We start from the raw sequence: 23393 nt of genomic DNA, 5'->3' as shown, positions 1-23393 counted from the left end.
GACACACTAAATGTGATTATCAAAGGTATTTCATTGTAATTCCTTAGTAGGAATCCAGGAGGATTCCTAAAAAAGACTGGAAATTTATTGTGCATTTATTTAGGATGGAACTTGCATATACTGTACTTAATACAAATCCCCAGTAGAAAATGTCGTTTATATGAACGAATGACTGGTCATGGCAGCTTTTAATGTTAATTCTTATTGTCTCGTGTGTACTTTTAATGTAGCTTGTCCTCAATGACTTCAGCTACAGTAAAATGCAAACACGAATATATACATTTGTTGTAAGTAATTTGGACAATGGGTGATCATTGGAGGGAATAAAGGAAGAAGAAGGCAGCTGAAACAGCGGAATAATATCCCAAGTCCAAATTGCAGAAAATTCTTTGCTTGATCCCAAAATAAATCACCCTGCAGAATGACCAGTTGGTGTGTGTGTTTTTAAATCATCCTCGTTATTTTTAACATTTTATTCTGTGGGTGGAGGTTGTTTTTAAACGAGGTTTGTTTAGAGAAACCTAGAAAGCAGTAGTTTCTAGGTTACAATTTTTTAAAGGGGGCGGAGAGGGCATTTTGGATGGAATGAGTGACCTAGGGAAAACTTTAAATAATTAAGCAGTATCCATTCCAACATATCTTTTCTTTTTCTTTTTAAGTGGGATGGAGAATAGAGGCATCTTCTAAAACTGGACACCATTAAATTTCCGCATTCATGTACCGTAATATGTCCCGGAAACATTGCTTAGAAGTGAATAATCATTTCATCCCTCTTTTTTTGCCATTTATACTGGAAGTCTATACTCTGGAGGTGATTCGGAGCTCATTCCGTTTAGCGAGGGTTAGTCCTGAGTCTTTATTATAAAACGCCCTATTTCCTGGAGGGGAGGCCGTGGACAACGGTGTGTGTGTGTGCGTGATGGTCTTCTCAATTTAAGTAGCACTTCCAAGAAGTGACTTTAGGCAAACGCGATTTTAAAATATATTTATATAATCCCAGCAGAACTGAGACACACACGTCTAAGAAAGCAGTGTGCGGTTTGATCCTCCCAGACCTCGGCCTCAAAGCTTGTTGCACTTAACGGTGTCCTTTAAAGACTCATCGATAAAATTCTGTCTTGCTCTTATCAATACCCAAGTCTAGACTGTCGGTTCTGTTTGCTGCTGCTTTCTTCTGGCATCTTGGCTGCGTTGTCACCAGAGGAGCAATTTATTGGCAGAATGCCGTCTAATTCCGCTTCTTTGATCTGGCTCGTCGTCTTTGGCAGGTTTTTCCTTCGCCTTCCCTTCTAACGTCTTAGCCTTTTTTATTTTTCTCAGGAGGCTTTCCTTTCTTTCTTAAAATTTCGAGGTTTTTTTTTTTTTTGAGGGGGTATTATTATTATTATTGTAGCCCCGCAATCTTGCACCACACGCCTCTCCCCCCCCCCAACACACACGTTTTCTTCCTTTGGGTTTGACAGCCATCTTGGTGTCTTGACCGATCTTGGCGGAATGAAAACCAAAGACGTCTGTCGATGCAACCAGCCTGTACTCTCCCAGGAATAGCAAAGCAAATCTCGAAGGGCGGTCTCCGCGCCCAGGACCGGCTCCAGTCCATATCACTGATTGTGAAGATGAGTTCATGACAATAAGGTTCTTCCTTTCCAAAACTGTACACCAACACTTCTCTCCAGCCCCTGTTGCACCCGGGCCTCCTCAGGCCCCTTAGATGAGCCCTCCCCCCCTCCTTCCCTCCCATGGGTTGCCAAAATGTGCCCCTCTGAAGGGTCCCTGCGAAATATGGGCCAGGCATAATTTTAAACTGGTGAGAACCTCTTTGTACACACAGGATACCAAACTCTATAATCTAAAGGGAGAATTTCCGGGGCAATCTCATTGTCCTCCTTCCAGTTTATGATGTGCAATATAGCAGGGCAGTAAAAGCTGTCTTTACCAAAACTCCCCCGTCTGAGGAAAGGAAACTAGTTTTACGATCCGTTTTAAAGGAAGGGTAGGGCGCAACATCCTCAATGGCGTGTCCTCTTATTGCTTGGTGGGGGCCGAGTGTTTAGAAATTAAGGAGCTGCCTTATCCGAGATCTGGGACACACACACACACACACACGCCACCGCTCTCGACACCACCACCACCACCACATAAAACCAGAGGTAGGTATTTATTTACCCCGGGGGCGGGGGAGGAAAAAGAAGAAGCCAGATGAAACAAAGAGACCTGAGTCCGCATCCCAAGTCTCTTCGATTTTTTTAAAAATAAGAGGTGCTGAAAGTCCGTTTGTTTTTATTATATTTCCCACTGTATCTTTTTTTTTGGGGGGGGTAGTGGTGGCTGAAATATGCATGCTAATGGATAGAAGAAATCCGCACTAGTAAAGGCAGACCGGCTGCATTATCACCGAAAAACAAAAAACAAAAAACCTCCCTCCTGGATATAAACCTTCCTGGAGTAAGAGGAACAGGCAAAAGTAGACACGTGCCTTCATCTTTCTTCTTCTTCTTCTTCTTCTTCTTCTTCTTCTTCTTCTTCTCCTCCTCCTCCTCCTCCTCCTCCTCCTCCTCCCCTTTCTTTTTAGGAAAGATACCCACCCATCCTCCCTTAGATATGCTGTGCTTTTTCTGTTTGTGTTTTGTTGCTGAGGAAGAGAATTTGGCAAAAGAGGGAGAGAGAGATGATAGAACACGTATTTAGCAACCCTTCACTCATCTTGCCAGCAGCGATTAGCCGAATATGTCTGTCAATATCTTAATAAATCTGCGAGCAAATTGTGAAGCCTCTCATATAAATATTTCACTCTTTCCTTTCCTGAGGAAAAATAAATGAGAGCAGGATACAGAAGGATTTGCCAAATGAGTTCATTCAGGCACACACACACACTTGAGATAGACAGAGCAGATAACACATCCTGCATAATGGTGGTGGTTGTTTTTACTATGCGGGCATTTTTATGGGCACCTTGCCTTTGTATTTTATTTTTTTAAATGTACTTTCCCTCCCGCAGCTCTACCCCTCCCCTTTCGGAATATGGAAGAGCTGAAAGGCGGAGAGAGATAAGAAACAAGAAAAACAAACAGGAAACATACATGGAAACTCAGAGTTGTGTTTGTGGTTTATTTCCAGCTCTGCAGGAAATATGACTGAGGAGTGGGGTATATGGAGGAGCAGAACAGAAATGCTGTTTTCCTCCCCTTAAAAAAAGAAAAGACGAGGAGAAAAGGGGTAGAGAGGATAAAGATGCAAAGCGGAAAATGTGTATTTCAAAACACTGGGTTGACGTTTCTTATTCTAGCTTCCCTCTGGCTCGGGGCTGATCTCGGCGCTCCCTCGGCTTTATCCGGAGCCGCTCCGGGAACCCGGGCCCCGTTGGAGCAGCCCGAGCGGCCAAGTCTCCCCCTCGCCTTCGAATCGGCCAGGCGTCGGCTCGATCCTCTTCCCCTTCCATCATAGGACCTTGTGAGCCACCCTGATCTATACCACCTGTGATGCAGGAGGAGATTGGAGGATGGGGTCATATGACTGGTCACGTGGTGGAGGCAGCTCAGTCCAAAGGAAAATGGGGTTTGGTGTAAATCTGGGGGTGTAATGTTATCATATATCACGCTACCTCGTAAAACCGACACGGAAGCCTACCGGACCACAAATCACCGGTCAAAATTATGAGTTCTTCGTATTATGTGAACGCTCTTTTTAGCAAATATACGACGGGGGCTGCTTCTCTCTTCCAAAATGCGGAGCCCACGTCTTGCTCCTTTGCTACCAACTCGCAGAGAAGCGGCTATGGACCAGGCGCTAGCGCGTTCACCTCCTCCATGCCTGCCTTGTACAACGTGAACAGCACCATATATCAAAGCCCGTTCTCTTCCGGATACAGCCTGGGCTCCGATGCCTACAACCTGCATTGCTCCTCTTTCGATCAGAACATTCCCGTCCTTTGCAATGACTTAACCAAACCCAGCTGTGACAAAGCGGAGGACGGCAACCTGCACAGCCAGGCGGAGAGTAATTTCCGGATATACCCCTGGATGAGGTCTTCAGGTATGGGGGAGGAAGGAAGGGAGGGAGGGAGGTGGGGGACAAAACCGAGATGCGGGCGGGGAAGGCCGGGCGGAGGGGGGGGGGGAGGAAGCGTTGGATTGAAAGCGCTGCCAAGCAGGCGAATGGCAACTTCCACGCGGGTGCGGGGGCAACTTCCACGAAAGGAGCGCGCGCGCGCCTGCCCTGCCTGCCTGCTTTTAATTAGAGCAAGCGGCGCCATTGCGCAGAAAGCCCGTGGCATTGTATGTAAATGAGTCTCATAAAACTTTTTATTGCCCAATTAATGGGTTCTAGCCTCGTAAATTTATTTAACTCTCTCTCTCTTTCTCTCTCCCCCCCCCCCCGATATGGAATGGGAGCGTTGGGTTGAATTTTTGGTCGGGGCCCTAGGGAAATATGGGAAGGGTGATGGCGAAGGTGGCCGGAGACTGGCAGGGGGAGAGCCTCGCTTCTCCACGCCCGCACTGGCGAAGGAGGGGGGGGAGTAATGCTGAGTGAGAGAAGAGCCGGGGGTGCGGACTGGGGTGGGGGACGTATCAGAGAGAGAGAGAGAGAGAGAAATATATGAGGGGGGAAATGGATCTTTCTATTCTTGGAATGAGCGAAAACGTTTGATTCCCTAATATTTATCTCACCCACCCTCCGCAAGAAATATAGACGGTGAGTGGTAGGCATGTCAATAAAGAAAGGTGTTATTGGAGCGACGCAAACCCGAACCTGCAGTTAATTTTGCGGGAGGACAGGAAGACCTGCTCTTTTAACTGGGAGCGAAAGCGAGCCCTGAGTTCCAGACACCGCTTTGACTTCCGCCAGAGTCTGGAATGTGGCGGGCAAAACCGGAGAGAGTTTGCTTTCAGTCAATCGCCCTCTTTCTCCCGCCTGGGTTTATTTATTTAAACTACATGGTTAAAACCCGAATTCCTCCACCCACCCAGTCTCTCCCGGCTTGTCGCCTTTGCCCGGGGCACTTGAGGGAAAGCTAAGCCTTCAGTTTTTAGTATACTGTGCAGGAAGTCAGTGGGATTTGCTTCCGAGTAGACGTGTCTCAGAATTGGATGGTCAGCTTCTACCCACTGGCCAGGAAGTTACGCCTTGCTGGACTCAATGGAGCTTACTTCTGAGTAGGCATGAGCAGGCTTGAAATGCTGCTGTCTCTTTCCGAGACACACACACACACACACACACACACATATATATTTATTGGGGTGGGGGTGGGACTCGTGTGTGTGTGTGAGAGAGAGAGAGAATAGGAAATAGGAGGGTTTTGTTTTTTATTTGTTTGCAAGCTGTTGTAAAACTATTTCCTGGTCTTCTAACTTCGGTGGTTCTTCCCGGGCCTCCCCAAATCCTTTCTTCAGGTCCGGATAGGAAGAGAGGGCGTCAGACCTATACCCGTTACCAAACTCTGGAGCTGGAGAAAGAATTCCATTTCAACCGCTATCTGACCCGGCGGCGGCGGATAGAGATCGCCCACGCCCTGTGCCTGACCGAGAGGCAAATCAAGATTTGGTTTCAAAACCGGCGCATGAAATGGAAGAAGGAACATAAAGAAGAAGCTGGAGGCGGCGGCGGCGGCGGCGGCAGCGGCGCCCCGGCGGCCAACGACAGCACATCAGCTACTGCCTCTGTGGAGAAAGTAGAGGAGGAGGAGGAAGAAGAGGAAGAGGAAGCGGAATGAACGGACAACTCCCCCCCCCTCTCCCGGGCTCTCGCTCGCCGGAGCCCAGCGCTCGTCTTCTGTATGCACGTGACATTGTAAACGCTCTCTTCAAATAATAATTAAAATCTATTTAAAAAGGAGACCCTTGCAATCGCCAATTCCAATTATAAGGGATGGGGGAGAGGTGAGTTCACCTCGTCTGGCCCTTCCGCATTCCCAGAGCATCCGAGACACAGCTCTGTGTAAACTAAGAGTAAAATTATCACTTGAACACCCGGACCAGTTTGGCTGTGAATGTCCAAACCTGTTGTATTCTTATTTTTTGTTACATGATAGACGGATAGATTTTTCTCCCCGCCCTGATATCTGTGAGGGGAGGGGGGTGTCGTAACTTGCACATAATAAGAAAAAGAAAACAGGGGGGAAATGCTGGGGAGCCCCATATAGTTTAACTTCCAAATAACTACCTGACTGTACTGGTCCCAATCAATCGCTAAGGGACAAGTGCATTAGGCTCACACTCAAACTACCTAATTTACGCTGAGGATCGATGTACTTCCAGTTACTGAAATTTTTTGTTGTTGTTTCTTTGTTTAAAATAACCTGAAGAAGGATTTGGGGCGGGTGGGGAATTTCGAATTCCATGCGGGGGAAAACAATGACTTAAACCACTACACTCAGCTGCAGTGATTTGTACTACCTATTTTCCAAACTACCTATTATCTAGCTCCGCCTACCTATCTTCAAAATTATGCTGTATTTTATTAATGCAAAAAGGAAAGATGAGAATACTTAAAGCGGACTTCCTAGTAGGACCTGAAGCGTAGCGCATAAGGTATAAAAGGGAAAACAATTGAAATGCGAGGCCTTCCCAAGTCCGCCACAGGATTTGATGCCTGGTGTTGTTGAGTATAATTTAAAGTTTTTAAATAATAATAATAATATATTTATTCTAAGGCTGTTATTAAGTGGAAACAATATGCTGCAATGTAAGCTTTCGTCACACAAGTCTTCGCTAGGCCGAATTTGATGGAGGTTAAACCATCGCAATGGATTTGTACAAAGCGGTTTCATCGCGTCCTTTTTGTGCGGCTCTGTTCATGGCCGATTCAGTGTTCCCTTTTGAGTTTTCTACCATTCTGCTTGATGCAACTGAAATAAACACAAAGCAACAAATTGAAAAAAAAAGATGTGAATTTAAGCACCGGCCACATATACCTATTCTCAGCCACCTTATTCCCTTCTCCCTATTGCCAGAATGTGTTGAGTCTGAAGCAACGTTAATTTTCATAACAATGAACGAATATTGTATATTGGATCGAGGGAGGCTTGAGCCATTTCAGATTTTCTTGGACCTCATTGATAAATATACCATGTCATCTGCTGGGAAGCCTGTACTTGGTTAGGCAAACTTTGTAGCATGAAGCAACGTCGACAACTCTGTATAAATAAATTCTGCCTTGAAAGTTTTGGCTAAACTTTATTCATAAAATGTACGTTACAATGTGTTTTTCCACTGTGAACATTGAGGTATCTCGTGTTAAAATTGAAGGGGGCGGGAAGTGCGTGTGTGTGTGTGCGTCTGCGTGAATACTCTTCGGAGGTGCTGTCGTGTATCGCCCACGTTCGATGTGTTTTATGTTACACAGAAATAAAAAATGCTTGTTGACAAAATATCCTCTCTTTTTTATTATTAAAAGTTACCTATCTATATAAACATTTATATACACATCTAGGCAGGCATGCAGACACGCATCCAAATGCGAAAGTCCCGAGTATATACAAAACAACCCAAAGCAACTAACTATAACTCTGTCAACCTGGTACTTGGAAATAAATGTTAATATAATCACTAAGATCTGCTCTCACAGTGATCTACTTTATATATGAGAATGAGCGAGCGGGCTGCTAGCCACCCAGCAAGTAATCCAAATATTACTTGGGCGGAAATCTCGTGGATTCCAATCAGAGTTCCTTCCCCATAGTATAATGGGGAAACAAAAGAGAGATTTTGCTTAAGATGAGTCTACTGGTTCGTTGGAAAACATACATCTGATTTCGAAGTAGGTCCTAATTAACTAATTCAGGATTTGTTTTTCAAACGCCTCTCGCGAGGTATATATAGGCTGGTATAGTCCGCACTTTGGAGAGGAAGTCACTGAAATTTCTGGAATGGAATGACTATAAGGCGCTTTAAGGCGCCGTCTGTAGGGTGCACGGTAGCCCCCAGAACACGGAATTAAGGACAATGCCATCAGCAAAGATATAACACGTATAGAACCTATTTCCATAGCATATTCCCAAAATATTTCTCCTACGAGCAATTTTTCTCCCCGCCCCCTTTTTATTCATTTAAAGCAAAACTGAGTGCTATCTCTCATATATATGTATATGGAAAGATAAATAAGAGTGGTGAGTGAATAAGGGCAGATTTCCTGCTGCTCTGTTAAAAGCGTGTGGCACAGTTTTAATATTCCCCCTATTATAAAATACAATTCAAAAATTGTCCAGACTGTGGGTCCTTTAAAAAATCTAGAGCTTGCCTCTCTGGTAAAATGGCGCCTCTCTAAGTCCTGCCTCTTTCTTAGTGAGGAGGAAAGAGCCATAAATCCGTTGTTGTTTATGAAAATTTACAACTTTGCAATACAACTTTATGAGTGGTTCCGTTCCTCCATTGGTTGCCGATGGTCATGTGGATGGCAACCGTGAACATGAACTTTTTTATAATTTCCCTGGCGAGAATAGAGCTGCATTCTTTTGCTCAGCTCTGTCCTGCTTCGGATCTCTCTGGCTTTTCAGTCCCCCCCCCCCACCTCCACCACCCCCGATTTTCATTTGTCCTTTGTAAGTCAATAGGGAGCCGGGTGGATGGAGGTTCAGAGCAGGCAGTCGCCTAGAACGCAGGTCTTGGATGGCAATTTCCAGTTCCTCCGCCGGAAGGTGTGGCATATTGGATTCAAAGCGCTGGAGTGGCAGATTTTCAACTCGCAACCTGGCTAATTTCCTCCTTCTTCTGGCACCAAAAGGAGGGCGATTCGTCTCCGGTGCAGCCAAAGCGACAGCTGTCAAAGTAGCAGGGGCTCCTGCAAGCCAGAACCTAAAAAGGTGAGAAATTCAGAGAACTACCAGCATGAACGAGCAACCCCTGTTATAACATTAGACTAGACAAACCTGGAAAATCAGCATCCTTCTCTGAAACAGATTAGACATAGAATGTTGATCCGCCAAAGGTGCGATGGTGCCAATTGACTCTCTAAGCTTCCTGGATTGTGCCGGGTGCAATCAAAACAGACCAGAACTGCTAGTGAGCCTGTAGATATGCTATTTTAGCACCGGCTGCAGCTACATTTGCTTAAGAATAACCTGTATTTTTTGAAGCTACGGGAGATTTTAGAAACCGTCTCATTAAATGCTGCGTTGATAGTAAGGCAGAGCTGGAGTGCTTCTAAAATGTGAATTTAAGCAAAGCGGGTGCTTTTTGACTTTTTTGTGTTTAATGCGTGGTTGTTGTTGCTATGAGATCTGTCGATGTAAATAGAGAGTTTAGGAACTTATCGCTTCATTTTAGATGTTAGGTGGAAATTAATTCCGGTAACGTCAGAGGTTAGATTATGCATGCCCTGGATTACTCCATCTTCAGATGAAGAAGTACGTACAATAGCATGGTAGTCACGTATATCGTATGGCGCCTGGATAACATGAGGAGGTTTTTAAAGTCCCGAAATGCAGCTTGTTCCTTAATGATAACTAAGGATTAAATGCAATAAGGAAGCTTACTTCAGAATCACAAAATGCGGCTTTTTGTTTGGTGGAGACGGGGGAGTGTTTATGTGGATGTGAGAGAAAAACAGGTTAATGAAATAATAGAAAATTATCCTCAAAATTGGTGTAGGTGGAGGGATGTGGTGAAGCAATATTTTCGTAAGGGTATGTAATTTTGTGTTATGCACCCATTTTGTGTCGTCTCCTTAAAATGTTTTTCTGGGAGGAAAATATTTCGGATTGCATATCTTCAAATATTCATTTCAGTTGTTAAAGATTAGAAGCAATTATCTTATGTGTTCAGAACGACGGGTGTCCCCCCCCCACTTCTCCAAGCTGATAAAGAATTACGTGTGCATTGCATTGCAGTATCTGGCTGACTGCAACCGCAGTGAATGTCGGATTATTTATCGCCAAGTGGAGTGTACTCAGTGCTGCCACTGTGTGGTTGAAGGTGGTACTGGACGCAGAGTGAGCTGGGGCAACCGCCAGTATCTCACACACACATCCAAACACACACACACACACACACACACACACACACACACACACACAAACACACACGCAGAACGTAGCGGGTGGTTCTCCACTGGAAAACTCTATTTGTAAAAATCGGCCTTCAGTTGCCCACCTCAAGCCGTATCGCTTTAAGGATTCTTTTTCCGCGAGAGCTTAAAAAATTTACGTGGCAGACGGGATTTGAAGGGGACACCCCGGAAAGATATTGTTGTTGAACTGAATGTTTTGGCGTGGTGAATTGGAAGGACCAGGAAGGGCTACTAACACGTCCAGTCTAAACAATAGCTGGGATTGCGAGAACTGTTTGGATTAGCGGCTGTTAGCTAAATGTTGCTTTCTGTTACGTCTCTGAACCTAAGAAGGATTTGCAAGTGGATTTATATTTTAGGGAAACGGAGCTTTTAAGCTTAAGAGGGTAACTGCCCCCCGCACCTGTATTCTAACTTTGTTTGACTTATGGCTTCGATTGAATGAAAGCCCGAGAGGAAAGGGGGTGGATGGGGTAAATCCTCGCACTGTTAAACGGGTAGTCACACGTTTTAAATCGATGGGTACTGCTATATATATTTAAAAAAAAAAAAAAGTTTTGGAGTTTTGCATGTTTTCTTTTAAACGGGGCCACTCCAGCTGTTTACCTTGCTTGGGTTAGGAATGTGTCTCCGGGAGCTTGTCTGGGTTCATTTGAGAAGCTGCAGTCTATGGCAAGGCTTCTGCTTAGCAGATGTGGGTCTCGGAACCTCTAGTTGGGGAGGGGGGACTTTTCTACTAGCAGATCTTTATATATATATATATTTGTACATTGGACTGCAACCATGACATTATTATTATTATTATTACATTGCATATTGCTAAATAACCTCGTTAAGAGACCTGGTGAGCGTTGCATGCACTTTTCTACTTTAAATTCTGCTTTATTTGGTTCTTGGTGAGTAAAAGAAAAATGAGGGAGATTCCTTCGTTATATTGCGCTGAATTTACAGACACTTCCCTACAGTTTATATTTTTCCTGGCTGCTGGTCTTTGCAGGATGATTTGAGAGTGGCATTTTGGTTCATTAAACTGATGGGAAGGGAAACCTTAGCACAACTTCCAGAAAATATTAATAGAGAGTAAAGAAATGTTTTACCTGTCCTTCAGCCGTATGAAGTTTCCCACTTTCGAGTGCCTTGTGCATCCTGACGTTATATATCTGCACTGTAAAAATGTTTGAAACGTGATTTACTCATTTTTGTTGTTCTCGGCGAATGGTCAGCTTCCTGTTTCTCTGCTTCTGAGCTCTCCCACCTATACTATCGATTGCATTTATAGGTAACCTTTTAGCGGAAAGATTGGGGAAGTCCTTTGAAAGCACTCGCCATTATTGGAGGTAATCGAGAGTTGCCTGTGAAACCCCGATGAGGGGCGCAAACAATGCACACGGTGGGGAGACGTTTTAACTTACTGCTGTTTTATAGATCCCGTAATGGGACTCCGGAAATGAAACAAACCAGATTGCAACTGGGACAAAGCTCACGGCTTTCAAGCCAATTGAGGGATAGTTTTTAAAGCGCCCATTCAAAAACCCGAGTCTGTGGAGGGAAGTGTAAATCGCTACCCAGGCAATTGGCACAGAAAACATTTTGTGGGCCTCTGCCCTAAAGACACTTTACTTGGGACCAAAGTCCTAATGGGCTGGGGGGGGGGACGGCTTACTTCTGAGTAAACGTGCTTAGAAATGAACCAGATGTATTAAAAGCGTGGATCTCTCAGATGTTAGCATTATCACATTTGCTACCTTAGGCCTAGGCGTACCCCCTTCTTTTCATTACCCTAAAATTTCCACCACGTTTGTGGGGGAGGGATTAGTGTGCTGCTTGCTAGGTGTTGTCTGGGGGAGTCCACAACAGACAGGTTAAATATAAATATGAAGAGGGGCAGCCCCACCACCCAAAGTACTGGCTATAAAGGGCATTTGTGCAGAGTTCGCCATGACGGGTTTCCCCTCTGCCTGCCAGACTGAGACAAAAACAAGGACTAAAGCTGCGGATATATTCCTTGACGAGTTAAAAAATGTCAACAAGAAAAACAAGCCTGTCCTTGCCGGAATGATTCAGCCTTTTCAAAGCTTCTGATGTCTGTATCCTCAGCTACTTTCGAGAGGATTCCTTTGCCAAAAACAATAACAACAACAACAAAAACCCACACCACCCACTGCCAACACACAATAACAACCACGTCGAGACATCCTCACTTCTTTCCTGCTTTCCGAATTACTATTAAAATTGTCTGGGTCAAGCTTAACAGACGAGATTCTTTTCCTCAGCTATCAAGAGGCTCAAAGAAGAAGAATTATTGCAGAGAGACGTATCTGCGTCCGCGTGTTTTCTTACTAACCAAATAAAACTAGGCTAAGCTGTATTCGATATTATTATTATTATTATTATTATTATTATTATTATTATTACCTGAATCGAAACCTTTTGGGAAGCCTTGTATGACTAAGCTTATTCTCCCCGTCCCACCCCGGACTAGGAATATGTGAAAATAATTGAAGCTTTTAATTGAGGTGGTTTCTTTTTAATCCGGTCAGTGAGCAAAAGTTCCCGTTTTCGAACTTGTTTGACATTTTCTTATTATATTTTTAAAATTCTTAGATACCACGTAAATCAACCAACCGGCTGCCTTGCTTTCATCTTCCGGGGAGGGGGGAGGCTGAAGGGTCCTGGCGGGAGAATCAATGGAGAGGGGGCAATGGGGAGTTTCCTGGGTGCTGCTTCATAACGCCTTCAGTCTAGACACCTTAACTTTGCAGAGGTGCCTCTTTTGCTTACAGATGCCAGCGGGGTTGTGCTCTGGGTGTCTACAATCACCTTGATTTATTTATCTATACAACAACACACACACACACACACACACACACACACACAATTCCTCTCTAGCCGTCCCCACGCCTCCAGCTTTTTGGCACAGCGGACGATAACCGCTGTTTCCAAGTTGCCATCCATCTGCCGGGCTCCGGCGGCGGCTGAGATACGGCGGCTAGGGGGTGTTGTTTGTAACTTTGCTGGTTCGGTGGCGGCGGGTCCCAGGGGAGAAGGGCCCTCCGCCGCTCTCTCATTGGTCGCCGAGCCATCAGCTGGTGCTATTTGCTGCTGTCGCTTTTGGCGCTCGGCCATCCAGAAACAAACCACTTCGATGACTACTAATAGTTATAGCCAGATGTACTAATACACAACAAATCACGGTCCGGGATCTGGGGAGCGTCAATGAGTTCCTATTTTGTGAATCCCACTTTCCCGGGGAGTCTGCCTAATGGGCAGGAGTCGTTCCTCGGGCAGATCCCCATCTACACAGCTGGGTACGAGGCTCTGAGGCACTTCCCAGCCTCTTATGGGGCCGGCAGCCTGCAGGACAAGACCTACTCCTCACCTTGCTTCTATCAACAGTCCACCAACACGGTCATCGCCTGCAACCGGGCATCCTATGACTATGGAGCCTCCTGCTTCTATCCAGACAAGGACTTGGGCGGCGCCTCCTCGCCCTCCGGCAGTGGCAAGCAAAGGGCCAGCCACCCTGGGGACTATATGCCCTGCTTTGCTTCTGACCAGCAGTACAAGCCCGAGAGCGGGCCGGCCAAAATCCTAAACGAGGAAGGAAGCGACCGGAAGTACAGCAGCCCTGTTTATCCTTGGATGCAAAGGATGAACTCGTGCGCTGGTAAGTCACAGGGATGCAAGCAAGACTCAAGGGGGGCGGGCGGGCGAGAGAGGGTGAAAGTGAAGGTGAGGGGAGAGAGAGATAAAGAGCTTTGGGGGAGGATGGAGGAATATGAGAGGGTTTTTTTTTGCAGGGGGGCCGGGAAGCTGGATCTATGAAGACCAGTGTCACCTGCAAGCAAATGGGTAGACTGAGATTCCTCTCCAGGTTCTTCTCTATCCTGACACTTTGCTGGGCGGGGTGAGGTGGGGTGGGGTGGGGTGGGGTGGGGGTGTTACTTTGAAGAAGTATGCATTTATTTATTTTTTTAAAGGAAAGGTCGCCTAAAGTCTGAGTCAGCAGATAACGGTTGCAATGCCCAAACAATCATACCTGAGAGCCAGTTCGGTATAAAGTACTAAGATCTGGTGCTCGTTGTAGGCTTGGGTGGTAGTTACTGCTGCTACTAGTACGAAATAATCATTATTAAAAGAAGCCCGCTTCCATGAGAGCCAGAGACTGATGCAGAGGAATATGCCCTCTGTATTGACTGCTCAATATATTTGCAAGACAGATCCCCTCTTCCCCCTCCCTTCACCCACTCATTAGTGTGTAAGTATTAGCTACTGAATGCACGTTTTCCAGTAATATGTGCACGCACACAAATCATCTACTGGGGGCGGAGGAGGTGGGAAGAGAGGAAACTTGATCAATGGCCAAATTCCCATTGATTTCAATGGATCAGAATTTCATCCTTTGTCCCTCTTAAAGGAAAAGAGAAAAGCCGTGCAAAATCTAAACTCCACGACGCATTTTTATTCAGGTTTTTCCTACATAAGTTTACCTTCTCCGTTGTGAGTTTGTTTCTTTTGGGGGCACCACACTGCAGTAAATATGAGGTGGGGGCTTGTTGCTTTAAGAATGCATATTAGGATTTATTTCTTTGTAATTATACTTCGTTTCTAGGCTGTCATCCTAAGAGCACTTGCTTGGAAGTAGGCTTTACTGAAATCAAGGGCCTTGCAAATAAATGAGCTCAGAAACTGGTATCTGTTGCTTTAATTATTATGAAAGGTCGTGGTCCAGACAAAATTAAGCACTTTCAGGTCGCACTTATTTTAAATAGAGCAGAGTTAAGGACGTGCGCCTGCTCGAGTATGCCTCTGAAAACCAATGGAACTGCTTAACTTTGTCCGGATCCTGCCCAGGTACCCTCTCGGCGTGATCTTAGGCATGTTCACTTATAAGTAGGTTCTGTTGAGTTCAATGGGATTTACTCCCAGGTAGATGGGTATAGGATTACAGCCTGAGTTTTTGCCTACGCCACAGCGAGATAGAAATGTTACACACCCCACACAGAGTCAGTCACAGCGTGTGCATATGTGCCCGTTTGCGTGCCATATGAGGGTATTCTCTGCGTGTTGAGCGCGGAATTTTAGCCCCGACGTCAATACGAACATTCGCTTCCCAAAGTTCTGCTACCAACTAGATATCCCTGGGAGATATTTAACCCGGGAAACGTTGAGGAAGGGACTGAACTTTCCCCACGCATCTCCTTATATCTTCCTATGCAAGGATATGGGCTGGGAGTGGGGGAGAAAGGGGGGGGGACACACACACACCAGCGCAGCTCGAAGCAGTTTTCCTCCATTGTTAACAGAAAGCACGAAGGCCTCTTCAACTGAGACCATCTTGTCTTTCCTTCCATAGGTGCAGTATACGGAACGCACGGCAGACGGGGCAGGCAGACCTACACCAGATACCAGACCTTAGAGTTAGAGAAGGAATTTCACTATAACAGATATTTAACCAGGAGGCGACGGATTGAGATAGCGAATGCTCTCTGCCTCACTGAGCGGCAGATTAAAATCTGGTTTCAAAACAGGAGGATGAAATGGAAAAAAGAAAGCAAACTCATCAATTCCACCCAGCCGGGAGAAGAAACAGAGGAAAAGTCAGGGGAGTAAAACAATGCTTACAACGAGGCGGGGGGGGGGGCTGTGGAGTTGCCACCATACCCTTTCATTAGTTGCTCTTTACATCTCCCCTTACCCCCTCCCCTCTTATGTTCCTCCAGGAATATATATATATATAGATATAATTCGTATTGTAATGGTTCTGACGACTTTCAAAGGCTTGATTAAAATATATACCTATTTATATATATCTATATATATTTGCAATTAACTGTGAATTTCTGGATCGGTAGGATAAATGGACATGGAAGGGAGTGGTGTACATAGCCAGGTCTCCAAAGTGTAGGCTAGGATATTCTTCAGATGGTATCAAGATTCTTTTTTAAAAAAAAACCCCACACCAAACAAACTTTGAAGTGGAGCATCGGTGTTAATATGAAAGACTGGAAATTGGTGGACAAAAAAAGGGGGAGCGGCGGTCGCATGCTCAGAGGGAAACATCCATATTCTAGGACGGCCAGAGATGTACAGGCGTCTTATTTATGTCTTTGCTGCTAACTCGGGATAGATTGGTGCCATTGTTCGTCTCCTTTTCACCTCAGACCTGAGCCTATTCATTCGGATTTTTTAAAAAAATACAAAACAAAAAATAAAAAGACTCCATGATTAAAGTTGCCACTATGGCGACTTTATGTCACCGAAATATTACAGTACAGATTAGGAAAAGCGTGTTTCCTTGTACATATGATTGAAATATATAGTTAGGATCCCACCCCACCCAAAAAAAATAGGGAAAGGGGAAATTTCAATAATGAGATTAAACGTTTTTCTGTTGTTGTTTTAAATACAGCCTTGAAGTGTTGATGAACCGCTATGGATGTTTCAAAATGGCCACATATTTGTGTAGTGTTTTGTTTTAATTAGCAAAAGCCTGCATTTAAAAAAACCCCCACAAAACTCAAAATACTGTAATTAAAAGCACAGCAAGTGAAGGGAGAAGTATCTCCAGGCAGGCAGAGATGGGTAGAGTTCGAATTAGAGGAATGTGTGTGTGTGTGTACACACACGTATATGCACGCTCATAAACACAACTTTACTATCGAGGGTAACTTTGATTTTTGAGTACTGTTGAAGGAGCAGGCAGAATACTGAATCGTGGCTGTTTCCCCAAACCCCCCCCCCATCACATTTGGTTAAATTTCTAAACAACGACAGTAAATTATGATGGTGATGGAAGCAAAGTCGAAATGTAGCTACTATTCTATGCTTTCATTGAGAATGTGTGAAAGAAGGATCCGGCGCAAGCACGGTTTGCTTTAAATAACAGTGACAGTGAAAATGTGTCTTTATATATGCGATTAAGTGTGTTTGGTGTCCTCTGTGTATACTGTATGTGGAAATGCAAAGGTCTTTTTCGATACTATGAAAAGTGTACTTTTTGGGAAATGACTCTGAATACTAATAAAAGTGAAATAGTGAAAACCTACCCCTCAAAAGATCACCACCATTATATATATATATATGTGTGTTGTTGTGAAATTGGGTGGGGGAGGCAGAGAATATGCCATGGTATCATAAAATGATACTGGGGTTTGCTTGCTTTTAGTTCCAGGCTGTTTAAAAGAGGCTTAGAGAACAGCTCAGCTGTAGGAAATTTTGAAATCGGCACTGATCTTTAAAAATACACAGCGATCGATCACCCGCCACCCTTTTTATCCTGGTTTTTCAAGCGCCTGAGAAAAAAGGACACCATAGTAATTGTTGCTAGAATGTTGGGGTTTATTGCTTTCCTCTAATTGGCTTCAATAATAATTAGTCTTTTCCCTTCCTCCTGCAAAAGAAATCCATATATATATATATATGTGGCTCTCTCTATTTATATAGCTTTTCTTTGTAAAGAATCTCTAGCAGAATGGGGGATGTTAGAAAATAATAAAGGAATGTGCAAGATTAAAAGGAATCTTACTGAAAAGGAAACATTGAATATATTATTTCTCCCCTATGCTTCTGAATTCTTGCTGGTTTTCTGATCTGGAGCCGATAGCCCTTAAAAATTGGTCCATACTAATGGAACTGTGTGAGAGATGCCATAATTTTGCTATAATGGGCTGTAACCTCGATTCGACCCCAGACTTGCGAGTAAGCCCCTGGCTGGGGCGGGGGGGGGGTTGTTGCGGAGGTGAAGATCCCGCTTTCCTCCAGAGGGTGGCGCACGAGGCCGACTGACAGTCGCGAGCTGGCGGCCGGGAGCGCGCACTAGCGCGCGCGCCCCAGCCCTTCCAGCATCCACCCAAACTCCCCCATTTAGTGCACGAGTTTACCTCTAGAGGTCATCAGGCAGGATTTACGACTGGACAACAAAAGCACGTGATATGAAGCCGTACCCCATATTTGGGTGCCTACGTAGGAGGGAACCAAGTACATGTCCCAGTCATTTCCATAATTCATCATAAATTGTGCTAGGGTGCTATAGACGCACCAAAAAACGAAGCAAAGAGCCACAAATCAAGCCCCCCGATCAAAAAAAAAAGCAACAAAAAAATCCCAACCAACAACAACAACAAAAAATCATCATCAACAAAAAAAACAAATGAGCTCTTATTTTGTAAACTCATTTTGCGGTCGCTATCCAAATGGCCCGGACTACCCGTTACATAATTATGGAGATCCCAGTGCCGTGAGCGAGCAATTCAGGGACTCCGCCAGCATGCATTCCGGCAGGTACGGCGGCGGCGGCGGCGGCGGCGGAGGCTACGGCTACAATGGCATGGACCTCAGCGTCGGCCGCTCGGCTTCCAGCCACTTTGGGGCAGGGGGCCCCTCGGAGAGGGCTCGCAGCAGCTACCCCGCCAGCGCTGCCCCCGAGGCCAGGTACGCCAGCCGGGCGGCGGCGGGGGCCACGGGGGCCACTCACTCGCCTCCGCCTGACCCTCTGCCCTGCGCCGCCGCCGCTGCCGTGGCGGCCACCTCGCCTGTCAGCGGCGACGCTCATCACGGCGGCAGCGTGAAAAACTCCACGGCCAACTCGAGCAGCACTTCGTCCACTTCCAGCAGCGGCGCCAGCAGCAGCAGCAGCAGCAGCACCAGCGCCAGCACCAGCGCCAGCAGCACCGGCAACAACCCCCACCACCTAGGCAGAGAAGGGCTCAGCACGTCGCCAGGCACCGAGGAGGACGCCCCGGCCAGTAGCGAGCAGGCGAATCCCCAGCAGAACGACCAAAGCACAGCTCCACAGCCGCCACAGCCCCAGATCTACCCCTGGATGAGAAAACTGCACATAAGCCATGGTAAAAAGCATGCCCGGATTACAATATCTATGTATGAGAGAGGGGTGGAGAGGGGGGGAGGGTGTGTCGAGGGAGAGAGAAGGTAGATTGTTTGCAAAATAGAAAACGTGGTGGGCAAGAAATGTGCTTTCTGTGTTCCTCTGCCTGCTTGTCTGATCGTCTGGTCTTTGCGGAGAACCCCCCCCCCCCAAAAAAAACCCGGTCCCTCCTGGAAAAGGCAAGTGGGACTTTGGAAATCGGGGTAGGGTGAGCCAAGCTCTCTTTAATAACTCTTCTAAGTCTCCCGGACTGTGAGGTGTAATTGAAATTTGGGGGGGAGGGGAGAGAGAGGGGAGAGAGAGAGGGAAAGCGTGTGTGTGTGTGAGAGAGAGGGATCTTGAATAGTGCGTGTCAGTCCTTGTAATTTATGACGAGGACCGTCCAGTGAAAAACACCGTTACTAATTATATCAAAAAAGAAGTTGAGTAAATAATGTGTGTGTGTGGTGTGTGTGTGTGTGGTGTGTGTGTGAGAGAGAGAGAGAGAGAGAGAGAGGGTGTGGGGGTGGGGGAAAATATTTTTTTCTGGGAGGGAAGGAAGTCGAGGGAAAACTTAAGAGAGGAGGTTGGAGGGGGGCAATGGGGGGGGGGTTAGTCCTGCAGTCCAGAGTGCACTTGGAAATTCTTCCCAGTGACTCCCAGATAAAGTGTGTTCAGATCAGGAGTGGGACCAGAACTTCAGAGGGTGCTTGGTTTGGGTGTTTATGTTTGTGTAAAACTCACTCTAGTAACAACTTCCCCACGACCCTAAGCATACTGTCAGGAGGAAGTAAGTTCTCATGAAGCCAAATGGTTTTGTTTTCTTTTACTTGCGAGTAGTAATACGTTAAGGATCGGGGTGCAGAAGGGAGCTGCCATCCTGTCCTCCCCAGATTAAATAAAATTCCTCAGAAGAGGCAAAGGGGAGGCTACTCAAATTCAGAGCCCGGGATATTATTTGAGAGAAGGGGAGAAGAGATAGATGCGGGTGGAGAGAGAGAGAGAGAGAGAGAGAGAGAGAGAGAGAGGAGAAAGAGCTACTTGTTGATCATTTTCTCCCAACTTAACGCCCATACCAAACAGAGAAGGAAATCAGGGAGAGGAAGATTGGAGAGGAAGGATCCGGGGTGGCGGCGGTGGGACGTCTCCTCTTGCCAAAGGTCTAAACCGTGTCCTCCCCTTTCTATTTTTTGTTGCAGACAACATAGGGGGTCCCGAAGGGAAAAGGGCTCGGACTGCTTACACCCGCTACCAGACCCTGGAGCTGGAGAAAGAGTTTCACTTCAATAGATACCTGACCCGCAGGCGGAGGATTGAAATAGCGCACGCTCTTTGCCTCTCAGAGAGACAGATCAAGATCTGGTTCCAAAACAGGCGGATGAAATGGAAAAAGGATAACAAGCTGAAGAGTATGAGCATGGCAGCGGCGGGAGGAGCCTTCCGCCCTTAAGAGGAAAACCCCCCGGCCCTGAAGCTGCTGCTGCTCCTTCTCCTTCTTCCTTCCCCGGAAGAAAACAAAACAAAAAAACCCGAGTAACTGAGCAGTATTATAATTGAGCTAACCCTGCGTGGAATGTCAGTAGCCTCTTCCCGCTCTCGCTCTCCTTCTGCCCCTCGTTCTGTAGACCACACTGACTTGCTCCAACTTCTCTGGGAGGCTGAAGATTCCCTCGCTCATCGTTTCATCCTGAGCCTGTTTTAATTGAGCCCCCACCCCGCCCCCGCCTGCGTCTCTCTCTTCCTCTCTCTCTCTAGCGCGTGTTACGAGTAGATCTGCTTCCCGTGCATTTTATGTCTTGAATGGCTTTTGTCTTGAAGGGGTGGACAATGTAGATGTTTTAACTTATTTATATGAAGCGAGTGGTGTTACTTGAAGTAACTGTAAAGTGGGAGGGGGGAACCGAGGGGGGGGGAAGACACCCTAGACAAACACAAAAGTAAAGGAGGACGATTTGGTCCCTCGTTCGCTTCCCCCTCAAGTCCTTCCCTTCTGGCTCCCCTACAAGTCCTGTTTGACTCCCAATGTTCTCTCTCTGTGTGTGTTGCACTCGCTGTGCTTTGCTGTGCATGTGTGTTCAAAACGTGTCAGTGTCTGTATAGCTCCAAGCTGTGGCCGAGATTTCCGATCAGAAACGACCTATCTTATTTCCCTGTGTCCATTAATGGCTGTTGTAGAGGTGAATATGACGAAATACAAAAACGGAACGTGTCCTAACGTGTAGTGAATAGTGAATCTGTGACGAAAACTGTGATTCCAGACAGTATGTCCTTTGCTTGTGCCTTTGTATATGACTCTCTTTGCACGAAGTCTTAGAAGTGGCTTTTTTATTAAGCGCAGCTTCAGTAACGTATTTCCCACCCCCTCTTCTCTCTTATAGCTTCCTTCCTTTCTTTTGGTGAACAAAGTTACACATAGAGTCAAAGTCTGGCTGTTTGAGCAAACAACAACAATAATAATAATAGCAGCAACAACAACAATAATAATGTGATCGGCTTTTGAAAAGAAACTGGTTTTTTTTTTTAATAACTGACTGGAAAAAAATAAACTTTCTATTGTAAGGGTTTCCCCCTTTTCTTTCTTCCCCATCGAACCCCCGGTTTTTGTTTTTGTTTTTACTTCTGCGGGTAGTTTGGTTTCTACTCTGAGATGTCCTTAGCTTCATCACTCTAACTAGAGCAAAGTTGGAGAAGGACCTAACTCAAATTCAAAGTAGATGCAGACACGATTGCCCCAGATCCCTTGGAATTGTAAAGTTATTCTTTGGATGGAGGGCTCACAATAACAGACCCTCAGCCAACTCCGTGTCTTGGAAAGTGGGGTGGGAGGGAGAAGGAAAGCCCCAAACTTCTGCTCTTTCTTGGCTGGGGAGGAAAAAAAAGAAGAAGAAGACGACTGTCCTTTCTTCAACAACATTATCATCTCCAGAACCTGCTTTATACTATCTCAATCACTTCATCCTCGTAGGTTAAAGAAAGCTAGACCTGCCAGAAAGGTCTTGCATCTGTGAGCACCAGTCCAACATGGGGGGGGGGGAGTATTTAAATAAACCAGATACACCCACCTTCTTATTCTGCACTCTTAAAATAAGGTATTGGGGAAGGGTTTTGTGGCTGTTGTTGCGCGGGTGGGGATAAATTCCACCCTTCGACATAACAGTTATTTATTTATTTATTTTCGCTACAGCTACTCTTTTTTTGCTAGGAAATGTAACGTTACTTACCCTCACCAGGGCTTGAATGGTTAACTCTCCCGAGCTTCTAAGCGCAACTAAAGCTTTGCACATTTACAGACGGCTTTACATTGATGCCTTCCCTTAAAAGTTATAAAACAGTAAACTTTATAAGCCCCAGTTCCGGCTATATGACATTTGGGTGCCAAATGAATAGGGTTTTGTCTATGAATTAGATCGTAAAATCATCCATAGCACAGACAGATAGGCTCACTGGCTATAAAAAGTCACGTGGTGCCATTAAAGTAAGTTTTATGGTTTTGGGGAGTTGTCATCCAACATTATATACCACATAACATATAATCACACTGACGATGGACTTCATTTGACTCTTTTGCAGGCTACGTGCGCCTCCTGGCCATTCAAATTGTCAGGTTTAGGTACAGAAGTATCCATTCCCCCAAGTTCTCAAATACTCTCTGAAAAAATGGCTCATTGCAAGTTAAGGTAAGTTTCGTGCACAAGTTGCTTAAGTTTATTTGTACAGTGAAGAGCTCGCCTGTCGTTGCCTGGCTCCTTCTTAACGCTGCCCCGTTGATTCGGACGGGAAGAAATAATATTTGAAAGGTGCAGGTTACAGTGGGTGGGGGGCCGTTGTCCCTCCTCCCCATTTTTATCTAACCTCTCCTTTTTAAAATTTTATCCGTCAAATCCAGGCAAACCACAATAAGCGAATTTGGCAGAGATGGATTTTGAGGCCTAACTTTAATTACTTTGACTACGGCAAATGATAATGACTTCCTTTGCTTCAGGAACTTTTCCGTGCCCAGTGATTTTGTTTATTGAGGGGGCAGAGAGTCCGCAGGCGATTTTTTTCAAAAAATATATATTTTAATGAAAGGAACATAGATCTGCCTATATCTGTAGACTGGGCATCCCTGTCTTTGCGGGGCGGGATGTGTGTGGAATTGACGCAGTCGTAGGTTTTCCAAGATAAGTTTTCCAACTTATTGTCTCTAAAAGACAAGGAAGGTGCGCTCCAAGTCTGACTTTTTACTTGGTTAAGGTTCTTTGAGACTTATCTCTCCTTCATAAGTACCCTCACCTACCTACATCTCTCTCGGTGTCCCCCTCTGTGTGTACATAGAGTGTATATATACGCAATTTACACCCTTACCGTAGATTCCCCACAACCCCAGTGTCTTCATTTCCCGCTGGTTCCTTTATCCCTTCCCAGGAAGGAACAAATTGACTGTAACTTTTACAGGAGATTCTACGTGCCATTGGAGTGCTTGGAATTATGAAGGACAATACGCATAGGTTTATAGGCGATAGTAAATAACCCCATTTATATA

General features: G+C 45.6%; 4 protein-coding genes and 1 long non-coding RNA gene across 6 annotated transcripts in view; 4 read left to right on the top strand and 1 right to left on the bottom strand.

Moving 5' to 3' along the window:
- Positions 1 to 3432: 3432 nt before the first annotated feature.
- Positions 3433 to 7366, top strand: HOXA7 (homeobox A7). The gene is made up of 2 exons (XM_081833932.1): positions 3433 to 4032; positions 5391 to 7366. The coding sequence occupies exons 1-2, from the start codon at positions 3654 to 3656 to the stop codon at positions 5708 to 5710; spliced, it is 699 nt and encodes a 232-aa protein (XP_081690058.1). The 5' UTR covers positions 3433 to 3653; the 3' UTR covers positions 5711 to 7366.
- Positions 7367 to 7406: 40 nt separating this feature from the next.
- Positions 7407 to 17050, top strand: HOXA6 (homeobox A6). Its single transcript, XM_081833918.1, is given in 4 exon segments — positions 7407 to 8792; positions 8795 to 8797; positions 13399 to 13669; positions 15359 to 17050. Coding segments are annotated over 4 exon segments (720 nt in total). The 5' UTR covers positions 7407 to 8603; the 3' UTR covers positions 15616 to 17050.
- The window catches only part of HOXA3 (homeobox A3), a 52276-nt gene continuing 37538 nt past the window's right edge, over positions 8656 to 23393 (top strand). The window contains exon 1 of one of the 2 annotated variants that reach the window (XM_081882286.1): positions 8656 to 8797. The gene's annotated coding sequence lies outside the window, so the exon portion shown is untranslated. The remainder of the gene's footprint in view (positions 8798 to 23393) is intronic. The other variant, XM_081882290.1, reaches the window with a different exon arrangement.
- LOC309325777 lies at positions 8666 to 20556 on the bottom strand. Its single transcript, XR_014149993.1, has 3 exons — positions 20432 to 20556; positions 11100 to 11167; positions 8666 to 8789 (listed from the first exon to the last, which is right to left on the bottom strand). It is a non-coding gene; the product is annotated as an uncharacterized lncRNA (long non-coding RNA).
- On the top strand, positions 17893 to 21431 carry HOXA5 (homeobox A5). Its single transcript, XM_081833865.1, has 2 exons — positions 17893 to 18851; positions 20068 to 21431. Exons 1-2 carry the CDS (start codon positions 18155 to 18157, stop codon positions 20316 to 20318), a joined length of 948 nt encoding a protein of 315 aa, XP_081689991.1. The 5' UTR covers positions 17893 to 18154; the 3' UTR covers positions 20319 to 21431.

This window comes from Podarcis erhardii (assembly GCF_964252035.2).
Source record: "Podarcis erhardii genome assembly, chromosome: 12".
Taxonomy (NCBI): Eukaryota; Metazoa; Chordata; class Lepidosauria; order Squamata; family Lacertidae; genus Podarcis; species Podarcis erhardii.
Note: the sequence above shows the minus strand (reverse complement) of the source record. Positions and strands in the feature narration are given on the sequence as shown.

Excerpts from the sequence above, each read along its gene's own strand:
- HOXA5 (XM_081833865.1), top strand. The coding sequence starts at position 18,155 with ATGAGCTCTTATTTTGTAAACTCATTTTGCGGTCGCTATCCAAATGGC. Across the intron at positions 18,852-20,067 it reads AAAACTGCACATAAGCCATG|ACAACATAGGGGGTCCCGAA; the intron begins GTAAAAAGCATG and ends TTTTTGTTGCAG.
- HOXA7 (XM_081833932.1), top strand. The coding sequence starts at position 3,654 with ATGAGTTCTTCGTATTATGTGAACGCTCTTTTTAGCAAATATACGACG. Across the intron at positions 4,033-5,390 it reads CCCCTGGATGAGGTCTTCAG|GTCCGGATAGGAAGAGAGGG; the intron begins GTATGGGGGAGG and ends TCCTTTCTTCAG.